Source organism: Bos javanicus, chromosome 17 (assembly GCF_032452875.1).
Source record: "Bos javanicus breed banteng chromosome 17, ARS-OSU_banteng_1.0, whole genome shotgun sequence".
Classification (NCBI taxonomy): domain Eukaryota; kingdom Metazoa; phylum Chordata; class Mammalia; order Artiodactyla; family Bovidae; genus Bos; species Bos javanicus.
Genome location: NC_083884.1, coordinates 53,277,128 through 53,296,522, shown reverse-complemented (window position 1 = coordinate 53,296,522; position 19,395 = coordinate 53,277,128). Strand labels below are relative to the sequence as shown.

The 19,395-nt window shown below is 42.8% G+C and overlaps 1 protein-coding gene across 5 annotated transcripts in view; it reads left to right on the top strand.

The window, feature by feature from the left end:
* The window catches only part of CCDC62 (coiled-coil domain containing 62), a 43,880-nt gene extending 28,147 nt beyond the window's left edge, over nt 1–15,733 (top strand). For 4 of the 5 annotated variants that reach the window (XM_061384681.1, XM_061384680.1, XM_061384682.1 and 1 more), the window contains 3 exons: nt 1,983–2,105; nt 12,651–12,744; nt 13,434–14,226. In XM_061384681.1, the coding sequence (XP_061240665.1) occupies nt 1,983–2,105; nt 12,651–12,704 (177 nt within the window). In that variant the 3' untranslated portion in view covers nt 12,705–12,744; nt 13,434–14,226. Of the gene's footprint in view, nt 1–1,982; nt 2,106–12,650; nt 12,745–13,433; nt 14,227–14,681 lie in introns of those variants that run through there. The other variant, XR_009730364.1, reaches the window with a different exon arrangement.
* The last annotated feature ends 3,662 nt before the right edge of the window (nt 15,734–19,395 follow it).

Below are 19,395 nucleotides of genomic sequence, written 5' to 3'. Positions count from 1 at the left end.
CTGTAGTTCACCAAGCTCCTCTGTCCATGGAATTCTCCAGGCAAGAATAGTGGACTGGGCTGCCATTTCCTACTCCAGGGGATCTTTCCCACCCAGGGATGGAGTCCACTTTTCCTGCGCTCCTGGATTGGCAGGCTGATTCTTCATGACTGAGCCACCTGGGAAGCCCTGGGGTTGTTTCTACACTCACTGTTGTGGATGAGCCAGTGTCTTTATCATGAACAGGCTTCTGATCGCAGCTGTATCATAAAGAAAATTAGTTCAAGTAAACTTAGTCATTTTGGGGGTTCTTTTGGGAAGATATCTGGCCTTGAAAGCATCTGATCTGAGTTCAAATCCCCAGTTTGCTTTGTCTTAGCTCAGTGACCATAGTACAGTTATTTAACTTCTTTGAGCCTCAATTTCTTCACCTACAAATATATAATTAAAGCATCACAGTTGGGGCTTCCTTCATAGCTCAGATGATAAAGCATCTGCCTCCAATGCAGGAGACCTGGGTTTGATCCCTGAGTTGGGAAGATCCATTGCAGAAGGAAATGGCAAGCCACTCCAGTATCCTTGCCTGGAAAACCTCATGGACACCAAGCCTGGTGGGCTGCAGTCCATGGGGTCGCAAAGAGTCAGACACGACTGAGCCACTAACACACACACACAGCATCACAGTTCCTTGGTTTCAAGGGGATGTCGTAGGGCTTGGCCGCTAATGTGTGTTTTGATGAGTGTTGGTTCTCTTTGTTATGAATTGATGGTCCTAAGTGTTGACTAGAATCAGGAGCATCTGGGCTGTTCATTCACTGATGGCGGGAATGTAAATGGCAGAGCCACTTTGGAAAACACTTGGGTACTTTCTATTAAAATAACTGCTTTAAAAAAAAAGTTAAAAATACACCTACCATATGACCCAGCTATTCTACTCCTGGAGAAATGGAAACATATGTCCACATAAATATTCAAGCAGCTTTATTTTCACTAGTTAAACAAAACTGGGAACAACCTGAGTATGCTACAGAGGGTGGTTTATCCATACAATGGAGTACTTCTCAGCAATAAAAAGGAATGAACTATTTATACACATACAGCATGGGTGTACCCCAAGAGAATTATGCTGAGATAAGAAGCCAGACAGACAAAAGTATGTAATGCATTTATACAAAATTCTAGAAAATGCAAACTAATCTCCTGTGAGAGAAAGCAGATCAGTAGTTGTCTGGGAATGGGAAGGAGGGACTCAGAGGCAGGATTTCCCCAGGGACACAGGCATGGCAAATGTGACCTGTATTCATCATGGGAATGGTTTCATGGGTGTGTACATGTGCCAGAACTCACCAGATGTTAATTGTATATAGTTAGTTGTATGTTTACCGTGGAAAACTCACAGGTTGTACACACGTTATATACTGTGAAAAACTTTTAACACAAAGTAGAAAATTAAACAAGAATGAACAAACTAAGGTATATTTCCACATATTTTTGAAAGCTAACAGAGGACTTCCCTGGCAGTCCAGTGGTTAAGACTCTGTGCTCCCAATGCAAAGGACCTAGGTTTGATCCCTGGTCAGGGAACTAACCTACATGCTCTATGGTGTGACCAAAAAATAAAAAATTAAACAATTTAAAAGCTAGCAAGCCTTAAGTGTTAAAGTTGCATTTTGTAAGTGTTTTGACTTGATAATTTCACCCTTGACAAGTTGATTTAAGAGAGGTAAACAATGCCTACGATTCTTTTATCACATGGGTGTTACTTAATTAGTTGTAGTAAGTTCTGTTGAAGTCAAATTATCTGGTCAAATAGGTTTTAAGAAAGAACTGAGATTTGGTTCTTTTAGTATTTAGTGTTCTGCTTTGGCATGTAACAAACACCTAAAGTCAAAGAACTAGTCATGAATAGTTGATGTTCGTGTCTGTTAGATTGTTCTTGTAGACATAAACGTTGGAAAGTGTTTCTTGATTTCATCAGTGCTTGAACTGTGTTGTGTTCCCAGGATGATTTTTCTCCCACGAGCAAGCTTCAGCGTTTGCTGGCAGAATCCCGTCAGATGGTCACGGACCTGGAGCTGAGCACCCTGCTTCCCATCAGCTCTGAGAATCTCAGCACCAGCAAAAGTGTACGTGCTTCCTTTTCTTTTGACCCCACCTGTAGTATCTGAACATTTTCCGTCATTGTGTGCGAACGTCACTTTCTGTTAGAATGATGGTGTCTTCGTGTCTGGGGGAAGGGGTTAGCAGCCTGGGTTTAAGGAGGAACAGAATGTTGCCACAGATGTCACCACACCCAGACTTCCTCTTTCCAATTACCTGGGCACATGCACGTACATTCTGGGGGATTTTTAAAAGACATTTTATTATAGAAAATTTCAAGTACAGATGTAGAAAGACTACTTCTAATCCCAGAGTTCCAGTAACCATCAGCTTTCTGCCGCCTTTGTTTCATCTTCCCCCATCGGTCCTGTTTTTTCCTGAAACATTTTAAAGCAAACCCTAGACATAATGTCAGGTTTCTCTGGTGGCTCAGTGGTAAAGAATCCACCTGCCAATGCAGGAGATGCAAGAGACATCTTGCATCTTGCATTCAATCCCTAGGTCAGGAAGATCCCCTGGAGTAGGAAATGGCAAGCCACTCTAGTATTCTTGCCTGGTAAATCCCATGAACAGAGGAGCCTGGTGGGTAGCTACAATCCATGGGGTCACACAGAGTTGAACATGACTTAGCAAAAACAACAGACATCATGTCTTTTCACGCATATGTACTTCATTCTGTAGCTCTAACAGATAAGGACTTTTATTAGACCCAGCCAAATTCACAGTAACTTTTTAATATTGTCTAATGACTACACCACCTTAAGGTCTCCCTGTTTGTCTCAAAAGTATCTTTTTACTATTTGTTCAAATTAATACTCAATCAAGGTCCATATTTTGCACTTCAGTGAATCCCTAAGGTCTCTCTTCATCACTAACAGTTCCTTCTCCTTCCTTCCCTCCCTCTCTCCTTCCTTCCTCCTCTCTTCTTTCTCTTGTGTTTCATTTTTAAAAAAATATTTATTCGTTTGACTGTGCTGGGTCTTAGTTGCAGCGTGTGGGATCTTATCTTATTAGTTCCTCAACCAGAGATCGAACCTGGGCCCCCTCCATTGAGTGTAGAGTCTTAGCCACTAGACCGCCAGAGAAGTCCCTTCTGTCTTTGTCTTTTGATGCCACTTATCTGCGGGAGAAGCACTGGGTCATTGTCCCGTAGATTTGCCCAGAGACTGAGATAGGCTGGATGGCTCCATCCTCGCTGTTGCGTCACACATACCTCTCGCCTCCAGATTCCTGTAAGCTAGTATTTCTCTCCAGTGACTTGTTTAGACTTGGGGTCAGTTTGGGTTCTTTTTGTTGCTTTGGCCACACGCCCTCATGGTGACACCCAGCCTGCTGCCTGGTGCGTCGTATTGGGGGATCCTCCTGTCTGGTTGCCCCACGTTTGGATGTCAGACTTAATGGGGAGATTGTCAGCCTAAGCTTTTTTATTATAGAGTTTCCCTAAAGTTCACTTAATGACTTTCGTGTTTCTTGATTGTTGTGCTTTAGATCTGTTGTTTCATTAGGGATTGCAAAGTAGTCATTTTCTAAATCTATCCGTCTTTGAGGAGTGTGTCACACATTAATTCTAAACGCTTTCTCTGAGCACAGGAACATTGCAGTAGCAGTGATAGAAGTTGCTTTGTAGATTTTATAGCCTGACATAAATAGTGAAAAGAACATTGAACTTGAAATCAGGACACTTGAGTCCCAGTTTCCCAGTCTGTAAAATACAAGCTTGAGATGGGTGCTATAAGATTCCAGGTCCATTAGTTGGATGTGCTGTGGACATAGTTCAAGATAATTGAAAGCCATTGAGTTAAACTTTTTTGTATCCCTGACAAAATAAAATTAGAAAGATCTGCAAGACATTGAAATACCATTTGTTAAAAAATTTTTTTAATTTATTTTTGGCCGCACCGTGTCTTAGTTGCAGCAGGCAGGATCTTTGCTGTAACAGACGGGATCTTTCATTTCAGCGTCCCGGCTTCTCTCCAGTTGTGGCGTAAGAGCTCAGGTGCCCTTCTGTCTGTGGGATTTTAGTTCACCAAAATCCCACAGATTTTTTTTTTTAACTTTTTTACTTTGTATTGGGGTATAGCTGATTAACAATGTTGTGATAATTTGAGGTGAACAGGGAAGGGACTCAGTCATACAGATACATGTATCCATTTCCCCCCAAAACTCCCCTCCCATTCAGGCTATGGAAGACGGATTCTTACCACTGGACCACTAGGGAAATCCCGGAAATACCTCTTTTTTTTTCATCATTTATTTATTTATTTATGGCTGCACTGGGTCTTCATCACTGCACCTGGGGCTTTCTCCAGTTTTGGTGAGCGGGGGCTACTCTGGCTGCAGTGTGTGGGCTCCACGTCGCAGTGGTTGCTCTTGTTGCAGAGCATGAGCCCTATGCACAGGCTAAGTAGCTGCGGTGCACAGGCTGGGTTGCTCTGCAGCATGTGGGATCTTCCTGGACCAGGGATTGAACCTGCGTCTCCTGCATTGGTAGGCAGATTCTTAACCACTGAGCCACCAGGAAAGCCCTTAATGCCTATATGCAGGCGTGCATGTGTGCGAAGTTGCTTCAGTCGTGTCCAACTCTTTGTGACCCACTGGACTACAGCCCACTAGGCTCCTCTGCCCATGAGATTCTTCAGATAAGAATGTTGGAGGGTTGCCAGTCCCTTCTCTAGGGGATCTTCCCAACCCTGGGATCAAACCCACATCTCTTATGTCTCCTGCATTGGCAGGTGAGTTCTTGACCACTAGTGCCACCTGGGAAACACTAGACTCAGTGGTAAAGAATCTGCCTGCCAAGCAAGAGACGTGGGTTCAATCCCTGGGTTGGGAAGATCCCCTGGAGGAGGAAATGGCAACCCACTCTAGCATCCCTGCCTGGGAAATCCCGTGGACAGAGGATCCTGGCGGGCTACAGTCCATGGGGTCAAAAAAGAATTGGAACCAACTTAGCTACTGAACAACCACCACCAACATCCCTCTCAAGATATAGAACATCTCCATCACCCCAGAAAGTTCCCTCATGGTCTTTGGAGTGAATCTTTCCCTACCTCCACCCTAGGCAACTACTGATTTGACTTTTATCATTAGAGAATAGTTTTGCCTGTTCTAGAACTTCATATAAATGCAATGATACAGGTTTTACTGTTATTTTATGACCAACCTAGACAGCATATTCGGAGAAGGCAATGGCAACCCACTCCAGTACTCTTGCCTAGAAAATCCCATGGACAGAGGAACCTGGTGGGCTGCAGTCCATGGGGTCGCTAGGAGTCAGACATGACTGAGCGACGTCACTTTCACTTTTCACTTCCATGCACTGGAGAAGGAAATGGCAACCCACTCCAGTGTTCTTGCCTGGAGAATCCCAGGGACGGGGGAGCCTGGTGGGCTGACGTCTCTGGGGTCACACAGAGACGACTGAAGTGACTTAGCAGCAGCAGCAGACAGCATATTAAAAAACAGAGACATTACTTTGCCAACAAAGGTCCATCTAGTCAAAGCTATGATTTTTCCAGGAGTCATGTATGGATGTAAGAGCTGAACTATAAAGAAAGCTGAGTGCTGAAGAATTGATGCTTTTAAACTGTGGTGTTACGGAGAAGACTCTTGAGAGTCCCTTAGACTGCAAGGACATCCAACCAGTCCATCCTAAAGGAAAGCAGTCCTAAATATTCATTGCAAGGACTGATGCTGAAGCTGAAACTCCAATACTTTGGCCACCTCATGCAAAGAACTGACTCATTGGAAAAGACCCTGATGCTGGGAAAGATTGAAAGCAGGAGGAGGAGGGGACGACAGAGGATGAGATGGCTGGATGGCATCACCGACTCGATGGACATGAGTTTGAGTAAACTCCGGGAGTTGGTGATGGACAGGGAGGCCTGGCGTGCTGCAGTCCATGCGGTCACAAAGAGTCGGACACGACTAAGCGACCAAAGTAACTGACTGACTTACAGGTTGTACTCCTTATCTAGCCTCTTTCAGTAGAATTATTTTGAGATTCATGCGTTGAATTCATTCATTCATTCATATGTTGCTGTTTATCAGTATTTCACTCTTTTTTATTGCTGATTAGCATTCCATTGTATGAAAAGACCACAGTTTGTTTATTTGCCTGTTGATGGGCTATTTGGGTTGTTTCCAGTTTTGGACTATCAGAAGTAAAGCTGTGAACATTTCACACACACAAGCCTTTTTTTTAAATTGACATATATCTTCATTTTTCTAAGGGTAAATACCTAGAATTGCTAGTTATAGCATTTAAATTTTTAATAAACTGCCAAGTCATTTTTCAGAGTGGTTGGTACCATTTTATGTCCCTCCCAGCCCTGTATGAAAGACCTAGGTTCTCCACAGCCTCACACAACCGTGGTTTTTTTTTTAATTATTAATTTTTGGCTGCACTGGGTCTTCGTTGCTGCTCATGGGCTTTCTCTAGTTGTGGTGAGCAGGGGGCTACTCTCTGTTTGTGGGGTGCCGGCTTCTCATTGTGGTGGCTTCTCTTGCTGCAGAGCAGAGGCTCTCGTGTACTGGCTCAGTAGTTGAGGCTCAGTAGTAGTTACTCCGTGGCATATGGAGTCCTCCTGGACCCAGCAATCAAGTCATCGTCCCCTGCTTTGGAAGGCAGAGTGTTAACCACTGGACCACCAGGGAAGTCCCTGACCTCAGTGTTGTCAGTCCATTTGATTTTAGCCATTCTAGTATATTTGACATAGCATCTCACTGCCATTGACTAATTTGCATTTTCCTGATAACCTAACGACAAGCCTCTTCATGCACTCCTTGGCCCTTCAGGTGTCTTCCCCTTCTCCTATGTACTCTGTTTTCCCGGCATCTCTAGAATCAGTGAATCCGTTCAGTTCAGTTCCGTAGCTCAGTTATGTCTGACTCTTTGTGACTCCATGAACCACATAATGCCAGGCCTCCCTGTCCATCACCAACTCCCGGAGTCCACCCAAACTCATGTCCATCAAGTTGGTGATGCCATCCAACCATCTAATCCTCTGTCGTCCCCTTCTCCTCCTGCCCTCAATCTTTCCAAGCATCAGGGTATTATCTAATGAGTCAGCTCTTTGCATGAGGTGGCCAAAGTATTGGAGTTTCAACTTCAACATCAGCCATTCCAATAAACACCCAGGACTGATCTCCTTTAGGATGGACTGGTTGGATCTCCTTGCAGTCCAAGGGACTCTCAAGAGTCTTCTCCAACACCACAGTTCAAAAGCATCAATTCTTCTGTGCTCAGCTTTCTTTATAGTCCAACTCTCACATCCATACATGACCATTGGAAAAACCATAGCTTTGACTAGATGGACCTTTGTTGGCAAAGTAATGTCTCTGCTTTTTAATATGCTATCTAGGTTGGTCATAAATTTCCTTCCAAGGAGTAAGCTTCTTTTAATTTCATGGCTGCAGTCACCATCTGCAGTGATTTTGGAGCCCCCCAAAATAAAGTCAGCCACTGTTTCCACTGTTTCCCCATCTATTTGCCATGAAGTGATGGGACCGGATGCCATGATCTTAGTTTCTGAATGTTGAGCTTTAAGCCAACTTTTTCGCTCTCCTCTTTCACTTTCATCAAGAGGCTCTTTAGTTCTTCTTCACTTTCTGCAATAAGGGTGGTGTCATCTGCATATCTGAGGTTATTGATATTTCTCCCGGCGATCTTGATTCCAGCTTGTGCTTCCTCCAGCCCAGCGTTTCTCATGATGTACTCTGCATACAAGTTAAATAAGCAGGGTGACAATATATATCCTTAATGTATTCCTTTTCCTATTTGGAACTAGTCTGTTGTTCCATGTCCAGTTCTAACTGTTGCTTCCTGACCTGCATACAAATTTCAGGAGGCAGGTCAGGTGGTCTGGTATTTCCATCTCTTGAAGAATTTCCCACAGTTTATTGTGATCCACACAGTCAAAGGCTTTGGCATAGTCAATAAAGCAGAAATAGATGTTTTTCTGGAACTCTCTTCCTTTTTCGATGATCCAGCAGATGTTGGCAATTTGATCTCTGGTTCCTCTGCCTTTTCTAAAACCAGCTTGAACATCAGGAAGTTCACGGTTCATGTATTGCTGAAGCCTGGCTTGGAGAATTTTAAGTATTACTTTACTAGCATGTGAGATGAGTGCAATTGTGCAGTAGTTTGAGCATTCTTTGGCATTAGCTTTCTTAGGTATTGGAATGAAAACTGACCTTTTCCAGTCCTGTGGCCACTGCTGAGTTTTCCAAATTTGCTGGCATATTGAGTGCAGCACTTTCACAGCATCATCTTTCAGGATTTGAAATAGCTCAACTGGAATTCCATCACCTCCACTAGAATCAGTGAATAATACATTGGAAAGTATATGACATCTGAAGGCAGTATTTTTGCCAACTTAATGATTATCTGATTCTAGCTGTGGGATGTTAAGCAAGAGATTTAATCACTTTCCCTCTCCTGTGAAAGGAATGTTGCGATGAGATCTCTCTTCTGGATCTTTCCAGCTCAAAAATTCTTTTAAACCAAGTTTTCAGTAACCTTTTCACTAACCTGAAGTGTCTTTAAGTCCTTTGCCCATTTTAAATATGAGTTGTTGGTATTTCCTAGGAGGATTTTTTTCTTGACAAAATCTTTGCAGCATCAGTGAAGTTGTTTATTTACATTGGGGTAGAACATTTTTGCGTATTGGTAAGAGTTTTTAAAGTTTTTAACAGCGTTTATTGAGGTATAGTTCACCTATCCATAACCTTCCCCCTTGTAGAAGTGTACAGTTCAGTGGTTTAGTATATTTACAAAGTTGTGCAACCGTCAGCATGATCCAGCTTTAGAACCTTTTCATCATTCCAGAAGGACCTTGCACCCACTGGCAGTTACTCCCCATTTTACTTCCCCCTGCTTCAGGCCGATGTTCATCTACTTTCTGTCCTTGCGGGTTTGTTGGGCAGAGATTTTTCATCAGAGTTTGTTGAATAGAATTCAGAAGATCCATAAATTTTGATGGAGGGGTAAAAATTACACATTAGGTTATTTTTGTTAATCTCTAATTGAAATAGAGCACGTCCTTCAATTATGATATAGAAATGAGCCATCTTCGCACCTGCTACTTATGATCTTGTCATTAGTAGAAATAACAAATAATTCTACCACATTGCAGTTATTACTGGTGTCTTGAAATATCATTTACACTAAGTATTGTGTCAGAATTACAGACCACTAGGCCTGCTGCTAGACCTTATTATTTAATGCCCTAGTAAAGAAGGCTATATACTATTGTATCACAGTCTTATTTAGTATTTTGATAACCACAGTTATAGCTGCCATAATGCAACATATGGGTTCCTAAAAATCACCACACAGTGCAAAACTGCACAATAAAAACCATACAATTTATGGGGAAAATGGGATTTGGAACATAGCCTCAAAACCTTTATCAGTGACACATCTTGAAAAGGACATTTAAATGGTAGGACAGCTTTATGCTTGTGTTAAGAAACACACAAATACTGCCATAAATGTGGCACTTGACTCTGAAAAAGCCCTGAAGTTTGCAGGTAGAATTGGGTGTCGGAGAGGCTGCAGTCTGTGACTCACTGGAAAGTGGCAGAAGGAGGGCGATTGGATGGAAAGTCGTAGCAGCGGGTGTGGATGTGTTTCATGACACCCCCGGGGCGAGAGCTGGTGGGCGTTGGAGAGGTCTGGAAGAAGGGGTGGGTATATTCCTAAATGACCCAGCCCAGTTCACCTAGGGTTTCTTGTGGACAAAAATTAGGCATTAACAAACGCAAACAACTCAAGTCATTCTTAGATATAGCAGATGAATTGGAACAAATATGTGTTTTCAAAACAAGTGTCATAGCAGAACCAGCTATGCTTCAGAGTCATCCTTCTGACAGCTCCTACTCACCCTCATGGCCTCGGGTTCTTCTCTTAACCTCCTCTTTGGGGTTTCGTGTTAATTCCTAAGATGTAATCAGGAGCTCTCACTTTTGTCCTCATAGCACCGCTTGAGGGTGGGGGCGGTGTGTCAGAGTGCGTGTCCCAGCACATGACAGCTGGGAACATCCATGGGTCTCTGCTCCCGCTTTAGCACCTTTAGGAGCCTCAATCACTCATGCTGGCCCCCACGCCCTGGTGTAGCACAGGCCATACCTGCTACAGAGTATGCTTGGTAAATACTGTGAATGGAGCTGATAGGGGTTCAGGAAGAATGCAGAAGGGTGACCACAGGTGTAGATGGAAAAAATGCTACAGCTATTCAAGTTTGGTGAAAACTTGGTTTAAGAGAATTTTTTTTTTTTTTTTGGAATTTTTGAGCTAGAAAGATCCAGAAGAGAGATCTCATCACAACCATTCCTTTTACAGGAGAGGGAAAGTGATTAAATCTCTTGCTTAACATCCCAGCTAGAATCAGATAATCATTTAGTTGGCAAAAATACTGCTTTCAGATGTAATATATTTTCCAGTGGATTATTCACTGATTCTAGAGATGTTGGGAAAGTAAAATTTAACTAACAGAAATCTACTTGGCAATGCACTTTGCAAATTCTGCCCCTCTGGCGCTTTGAGTGGAGTATTGCTGGTTACAGAAAAAGTAAATAATTTTGTAAAAAATTCTTAATTTTTGCAGCAAGGAAGCAGGATAAATTTTGAGCAGGCTGTCTGCTTCCCCAGGATTTTGCCATCTGTCGCTAAAGACAAAGGTCTTAATTGAAAGCCTGTCTCTGAAATAGGCATTCTCACATTGCTGGGGAAGCACAAAGTACTTCTGTCCTTCTGGCAAGGAACCTGTCGATGTTGTCTAAAACTTGCCCTGGCAGCATCACTTTGTGACTCTCTTATTCACATACAGCTGTGTGTATGTAAAATGGTATATGGACAAGTTTTTCACGGCAGCCTTGCTTTATTTTTATATTATTATTTTTAAAATATTTATTTTTACTTATTCATTTATTTGGCTGCACCAGGTCTTAGTTGTGGCATACGAACTCTTAGTTGCAGCTTGTGGGATCTAGATTCCCCGATGAGGGATCGAACCTAGGCCCCCTGCATTGGGAGCGTGGAGTCTTAGCCACTGGACCACCAGGGAAGTCCCATGGCAGCATTGCTTTATAACAGCCAAAGTTAGGAACTGATCTGAGTGTCCAGCAAGAAGAATCTGAGTGAATAGCTGTGGCCTGTCCACCAACGGAATATTACCCTGAGACAGAACAGGAAGGTCGTAGGTGCGGAGATGTTTCCAGGATGTTCAGTTCAGTTGCTCAGTCGTGTCTGACTCTTTGCGACCCTGTGGACTGTAGCACACCAGACTTCCTTGTCCATCACCAACTCTGAGAGCTTGCTCAAACTCATGTCCATTGAGTTGGTGATGCCATCTAACCGTCTCATCCTCTGTCATCCCCTTCTCCTCGGCTCTCAATCTTGCCCAGCATCAGGGTCTTTTTCAGCATGTACTAGTGAGTGAGAGAAGACAGGATCCTGAAAGCTTCATGTGGTATTCTACACATGAGGTGGGAACAGGAATCTGTCTATGTATATATGTTCAAACCATGCTCTTTAAAAAACATTAATTTAAAAATAGAGGAAAAACAGGAATGAGTGAGACAGCACAGCTGCCGCACCATCAGCAGCAGGCCTCCTGCGGGGTGGGGTGGGTTTCAGTTTCAGCCTGAAACTGAAGTTGGAGTTTTGACCTGAACACAGGACTCAGTCTCCTCATCAGTGGTTGGCAGCTGTTGGGATTATCTGTCAAGGTTCTTAACTTTTTCTGTGGCAGGCTGGTAAAGCCTATGGATCCCTTTTAGAATCATCTTTTTAATTTTATTTTAGTATCATTAAAAAAAATTTACTTATTTATTTTTGGCTGTGCCAAGAGGCATGGAAGTGTGGAGTCTTAACCACTGGACCACCAGGGAAGTCCCCCCTAGAAAAATGAAGTAAAATACATCATATTGTAAAATACATAGGAAGGCTATCCCAGTAGAGAGGAAAGCAGCGTGATTAAGAGCCCAGGGGTCTGGAAGCACCGAGAAGAATCCCAACGTGGCTCAAAGGCTGGCCCCGTGGGAAGATGAGGCGGCTGAGCAAGCCCAGGTTCATCACTGGAGTCTACCAGTGTCTTTCCAAGTATCCTCCTCCTCTTCTTTCCTTCTTCTTTTTTAATGTCTCCCCAAAACCTAACCATGTTACGCCCTCAGTAGGCACCGTGCTGAATTAAAGCGTTGCTCAGAGTTGTGGAGTCTTCTTGATGACCCTTGTCCTCACTGCAGGCTCACCGCAGAGTCTATATTAAGGCTGACAGAGAGCCAGTTATATTTGGGCGTTAGCTGACTCCCAGGGTTTAACCATAACACGCATACGGTAAAGCAAATAGAACATTCCAACTGCAGGCTTAGAGACAGAGAGGCCCCACACACGAGCAGGAAATCAGTCCATCTTTGCTGGCTGGCTGGCTGATGGTTGTATGAAATTGCTTCATTGTATTTCATTAATTCCCTAAGGTCTTTTAAAGGCATTTCTGCTGTATTTGTGTATTGTCCTCCTAAGTATTTTCTTGTTCCATCCTGGGTACTCATTGGGAGTTGTTTTGTAGAATATGGAAGTCTCAGAAGAGTCAGCTGAAAAAAATACCCCTCTCGGTAACTGAAGAAAACAAAAGTTAACTTCAGTGTTCATCGTGATCATGGGTAAGTCACCTTTCCTTATCTCACCTTATATTTATATTTAATAAGTAACTTGGGAATATTGATAATCTAGAAGCACGGCAATGAGTTTGACCTCTAGTCCTTTCTCTCTTGCCTGACCTGTTTATACACACCTTCTAAATTTAATCAGAGTCAAATGTCAGTTACTTATAAGAGAAATGCAGATTCAAAAGTTCTTGTTCTCAGTACCTAGAATTTTAAGCCTTAAAAAGTGAATGCATATAGCTTTCAAACTCCCATGTCAGCATTTCATCCGAATGTCTGTCTGAAAAGAAGTCTTTCCATGGGGTTTCAAGTATTCTAAAAAAGGCTTATTGACCCAGGAAGCACTTTCTTGATTTGTGTTTCCTTCTGTCGAACCTTCATTTCCTATGCCAAGTTTCTTTAGAAGCCAGTTTGATAAGTTAAAATATAAAATCATCTCAGTTGTTTTCCACTTAAGCATAAGAACATTTTTTACAATTGTGAACGCACCAAGCGTAAGCAGCCCTCTCTCCCTGTCTTTTTTCTCTTTCCTGAGAAGTCTTCATATTTATAATAGTTTGCATGACCTTATGTTGTTGAGAATCAAGACTGTATAGTTCATGTTTTTTTTTAGAAGCTGGGAGCTTATCGCACACCATCCAGTGCTCATTGATTTTGATTTGATTAATTCTGTTTCCTTCCCACAGAAGCTGATTTCTCATCCATGTGGAAGGCAGGAAGCAGACATTCATACCTAATACTTAGCCTTGAAAACAAAAAGCGGATGGTAATCCTTTGTAAGCAGCATCTAATACCAAAGGGGAGCTGAAACCGAAAGTTAATTTTTAAACATCTGTATCTTGTTTGTCTTCAGGTTAGCCATTTTCATGTGGAAGAAATATTTTTCATGTGTAAGAAATGAGACCTAATTGTATATTATATGTAATATGCCAACTTGGAATTTATGCTGACAGAGAAAAAGCCTTCTCTATAAAGACGCTGACTCTGGTTAAATACTCCAGAAGCTCTTTAAAAGTGTGAACATCAAATGGAGAATCCATGCATAAAAAATGCTGTTTTAGCCATCTGATTTTTTTAAACCTGTGCATACATTTACATTATAGCCAGTAGCTTATCAGTGTCAGCTCCAAATATATGAGAAATAGTGTTCCCTTGTAGTTTTAGCCCTGAACTTGGCTGTGTAAATAGCCATAAAGTGATATGATATAAAACCTTTTTAACTGCAGACTATCTCTTGGGCTACTGACAGTCGAGGTCCTTCAGTCCCAAAAGCCGAGCAGAGCTCCCTCTTGTCTGGATCAGTAGTAGTCCCATCAGCTTATACAAACCAAAGCTCGCTGGAAGATCAAGTTTTATATGCATTTTTTTTTTTTAATCCTCGAAGACTGAAACTTCTGTTTTAACCTGTAAAGTAATTTAATTTTTTAAAGAATATAATGATCAGCTTCAGTCAATAAAAAATATTTTTAATAATAAAAATAGTTTTTTGGGGTTTCTTTTTCTGACACAGGAGCGAAATAAGGACGGTTACTCTCTTCAAACCAAACCTGGCAAGTTAATTTCCTGAGGAATGGGAATGCAGTTTTTTTAAGCATTGCCGATATCAAAGTTCTATTGTGCTGTATCAATGCCCCTTTGTTAAAAGGTTTCAGTGCTACTTCAGAGATGATTTTCATGAGAGTGGAGGAGCCACCCCATTTAGCCTTTTTAATGAGGGTGCTGAAAAGAGAAATTGGGTGAAGTTTGGCTACGCTCTTTATAAACGCTTGCTTTCTCCCCCAGGCTAGGCTGGTTTATACAGGGCAAAACTGAGAAAGGTCCTGTGTATAGTCGATTGTGAACCATTGCCTCCAAGTTAGAAACCCAAAATGTCCCTGGAGAGGCCGACTTTCTGAGAAACAAAATATTAAATTTTCTCCTTCTCTTCATGATAGGTTCACGGCTGCACGTCAACTTACCTAGTGAAAAGAGAGAACACTGATGAGATGCTAAGAACACTTTCAGGGACCTGAAGGATTTGAAAAAAGTCCAGTTGTTTTGTAACTAAATGTCTTTTAGCTCATAGAGTTATAGTATCTACCCATGCCTATTCTTACCCATCCATATTATTGTGTATTACAGTACATGCATTTCAAAAATGGAAACCTTAGTATTATCAATTTCTCTCTCTCAACCCTAGTTATTTAAGTCCATAAGCAATTTCTGTGAAAGAGAGGCAGCCTTTGGTTACAAGATAAAACTAGATTTCAGCCTTTATATTTTGTCATCAACATTTTTCATCTTGAAAGGGGAATTCCCTGGCAGTCCAGTGGGTAGGACTCTCTGTTTTCACGGCCAAGGGTGAGGGTTTGGTTCCTGGTTGGGGAAGTGGTTTTTCCGGTAGTCATGTATGGATGTGAGAGTTGGACTATAAAAAAAAGCTCAGTGCCGAAGAATTGAAGATTTTGAACTGTGGTGTTGGAGAAGACTCTTGAGAGTCCTTTGGACTGCAAGGAGATCAAACCAGTCAATCCTAAATGAAATCAGTTCTGAATATTCATTGGCAGGACTGATGCTGAAGCTGAAACTCCAATACTTTGGCCACGTGATGCGAAGAACTGACTCATTTGAAAAGACCCTGATGCTGGGAAAGATGGAAGGCAGGAGGAAAAGGGGACGACAGAGGATGAGATGGTTGGATGGTATCACTGACTCGATGGACTTGAGTTTGAGCAAGCTCCGGGAGTTGGTGATGGACAGGGAAGCCTGGCCTGCTACAGTCCATGGGGTCACAAAGAGTCGGACACCACTGAGCGACTGAACTGAACTGGGGAAGTAGGATCCCATAGGCCATTCAGTGGCCAAAAAAGGAGGCAACTGAATTGTACTATAATTTGCCTGCCAGAAATTATCTCAGCCTTCAAAAGAGACTGATGGAAGTGTATTTTTAGAGTTTGTGAACAGATCTATTAAATAGAAATAACCCAAAAGAAAGAAATTCTGAATAAAGATAATGCCGAAATTCTGAATATAAGATAATACTTAACAGTTTTACCTTAAAAGTGCTGATAGAATGCAAAGGATTGAGGGTCACTATGGGGTAAGCTTGGTTTATTTCAGGAAACGTGGCTGAGGTTTAGAACCTTGTGTGTGTGTTAATCGCTCAGTCGTGTCTGACTCCCTGTGATAATATGGACTGTAGCCCACCAGGCCCCTCTGTCCATGGGATTTCCCAGGCAAGAATACTGGAGTGGGTGGCCATTTCATTCTCCAGGGCATCTTCCCCACCCAGAGATTGAACCTGGTTCTGCATTCACAGGCAGGTTCTTTGCCATCTAAGCCACAGGGAAGCCCCAGAACTTTGTGTATACCATTGATCCTGGATTGATCTGGAGTTGTTCTTGGTGACCTTGACCTGAGATTTTCCTTCTCTGGTTAGATACCAGTAGCTACAGTGGCTGTTTCAAAGCCATGCATCTTTGTTTCTCTTGAGCCATGAGATGACAATTCTGTTGGGGTCCATTTCAAAAAGGTTCATCATTCTGGGCCAAACAGAATCATCATAGTAACCACTACATACGTGATACAGAACAATGAATACAATCAGATTAAGAAACCAGACGCATTAATCAGAACCACAGCTGACAAGGTAGGTTAAAAACCAGAATGGTCTTTGAGAGAACTACATCAAATGAGGGCACATTAGTCAGTCCTGTAAATGATGATTTCTGGGTCCTCAGCCAAATGCAAGCTTAAGAGGTCTAGCAAAGAGACAAAATAATTTGAGCTCGCATTAAATATTGTTTTGCTGGCCACTGCAGACACAACAGGGAGCAAAGCAGACTCAATCTTTGTTTACAGTCTAGTGAAGTTGTTTAGTTGTTAAGTCATGTCCAACTCTTGTGTGACCCCATGGGCTGTAGCCCCCCAGGATCCTCTGCCCATGGGATTTCCAGGCAAGAATACTGGAGTGGGTTCTCCATTTCCTTCTCCAGGGGATCTTCCTGACTCAGGGAGCAAACCCATGTCTCCTGATTTGGCAGATGGGTTCTTTACCACTGAGCCACCAGGGATGCCCATCTAATGGAAGAGACAGATCTTAATCAAATCACAAATAGGTTGTGAAAACCTGGTAAGTGCTACAAAAAATAAAGCTTTGAACTACTGTGTCAACATACAATAGGAGCATAGGTCAAGAGTGGAGGGTTCAGGGAAGGTTTCCCTGAGGAAGTGGCATCTGAACTAAGCCTAAAGATAAGTAGATGCTGACTGGCAAACAGGAAGAAAAAGAGCATTCCAGATAAATGGTAACAGCATGTGCAAAGGCCCTGAGGTACAAAGGAGCGTGATACATTTTCTGACCTGATGGACTAGGATGGAGCAAGATGAAGCAGGAAAGAGAGGCTGGGACACCAGATCAGACACACGTCAATGAGGCAGCATGGGAAATACAACACCATCATTTACTAAGTCCAATGATGTAAACTCTACTGTTTGCTTTCTTGGTTTTCCTTGTAATCAGGTCTAAGTTATCCAGTTGTCCTAAATGCTCCTAAATATCCAATATCCTAAATGCTTTGCCCTTGTAATGGCCCAGGGGAAGCATTAAACAGCACTGGAGATATGCAACAAAAAGCAGAATCTCAGCAGAATAGTCACAGAGCCAGTTCTAGAATCAGGTCTCCTGCCTGAAGTGTTCTCACGAGGAAAACCTGACAGATTGACGGTGGGGAAGATTGTGTCCTTGTGTCCATAGGAATGCTCTTTCATAAAACTAAGCTGTTTGTTGATGTGCCAAAGTACGGGGGACTCTGTATTCACTTTTACAGCTCCTTCATTCCACACATATTTTTGTTGGATGTTGCTAATGCACCAGACACCCTGCTAGGCACCACCAGGATAAAACTGAGTAAGGCAGGGAACCCCCTGGTGGTCCAGTGATCAGGGAACTCAGATTGCACAGTCTGTACGGTGTGACAAAAAATTACTAAAAAAAACTTAGTAAGACAGTGCGGTCCTTGCCCTCCAGCTGCTCAAATATCTTTCTTACAAACAGATCAATCATAATTCATTAGAGATGTCTTTAACAAAGTACTCTGGGATCCCGACAGTATTGAGCACAGCTCCTGGCACAGTTACCAACCCTTTATTATTGATAGGAGTGGTAGTTGGTTGCTGATGTTAAGTCCCTGTGGCAGACATTGCCTTTTTTTTTTTTTTTTTTAATTTATTTTTGGCTGTGCCACGTGGCGCATGGGATCTTAGTTCCCTGGCCAGGGATTGAACCTATGCCCCCTGCATTGGGAGCTCAGAGTCTTAACCACTAGGCCTCCAGGGAAGTCCCAAGTCCCTGTGGCAGACATTCTAAACCCAGAGAGGGTGTTGCCTGGTTTAAAAGAAGATGCGTGAAGGTCACATAATACGTGCTTTTGTTGAATGTGGAAAAAGGTGTTTGACAAACAGCTGGTTTGGAGCCTGCAAATCCCTTTCCTGCAGGCCTTCTTCCCCTACAGCTGTTGACTAGGGGCTGAGGGTTAAAATGAAACAATACATGCAGAGGGTTTTACCTAGTGCCTAGCAAATACTAAGCATTCAGTAAATATTAGCTGTGCTTAGTGCTCAGTTGTGTCCTATTGTATGCAACCCCATGGACTGCAGCCCGCCAGGCTCCTCTGTCCACGGGGATTCTCCAGGCGAGACTCCTGGAGTGGGTTGCCACGCCCTCCTTCAGGGGACCTTCGCAACCCAGGGATGGAACCCAGGTTTCCTGCATTGCAGGCAGATTCTTCACTGTCTGAACCACCAGGGAAGCCCAAATATTAGCTATTGTTATTTTATTGTAAAGAAGATTTTCGGTGATTAGAATTAGATTAAAGCAGAGTTATTTCCTCTTTATAGCGGAGCAAGAGGAAAGCCTTCTTAAATACATCTTTCAAGTTCCCAGTGTCAGCTCCGGGACTAGACAGTGAGGAACCAGTGAGGTTACAGAAGGGGTCCAGCAAACAACATTCAGGGTTATGTAGGTATCATCTTCCCACTTCAAGGGGTGTCCTTAGTATTGGGTGATTTCACACCTATACTCTGAAAGGAAAGCTGAGGCTAGCAGAAACAAAATAACCATTTGAGAGCATACCTGTGATTTAAAAAGAAAAAAAAATACTCTAATTTTGTGACTGGTAATTTTAGAAGCAAACCAGTAATAATATTAAAAAAGGAAAAAAAAAAAAAAAAGACTCACATCACCTCCTGTGGCATCTGCTGCATGCTCTCTGATGAATCAGCTCTGAGTTGGTCCAGAGCTGTCTCCAGGCTGTCCCAGCCCTGCCTCTCCCCGGTCAGGTTCTTAGCCCTAGGAGGGTCTCTGAAAAGTCATCCCACAGTCCCGCGTAGATTACAGCTGTGATAACACTCCTGCCAATGCAGAAGTAAGAGACAGCGATTCGATCCCTGGTTGGGAAGATCCCCCAGAACAGGGCATGGCAACCCACTCCAGTATTCTTGCCTGGAGAATCCCATGGACAGAGGAGCCTAACGGCTCTCAGTCCAGAGGGTCCTGCAGAGTCGGACACGACTGAGCGCGCACACACGCAGTTACGTTAGAGATGCACAGAGTGGACAGCCAAATTTTATGCCTTTGACACATAAAGAGAGTCCCTTGGACATCAAGGA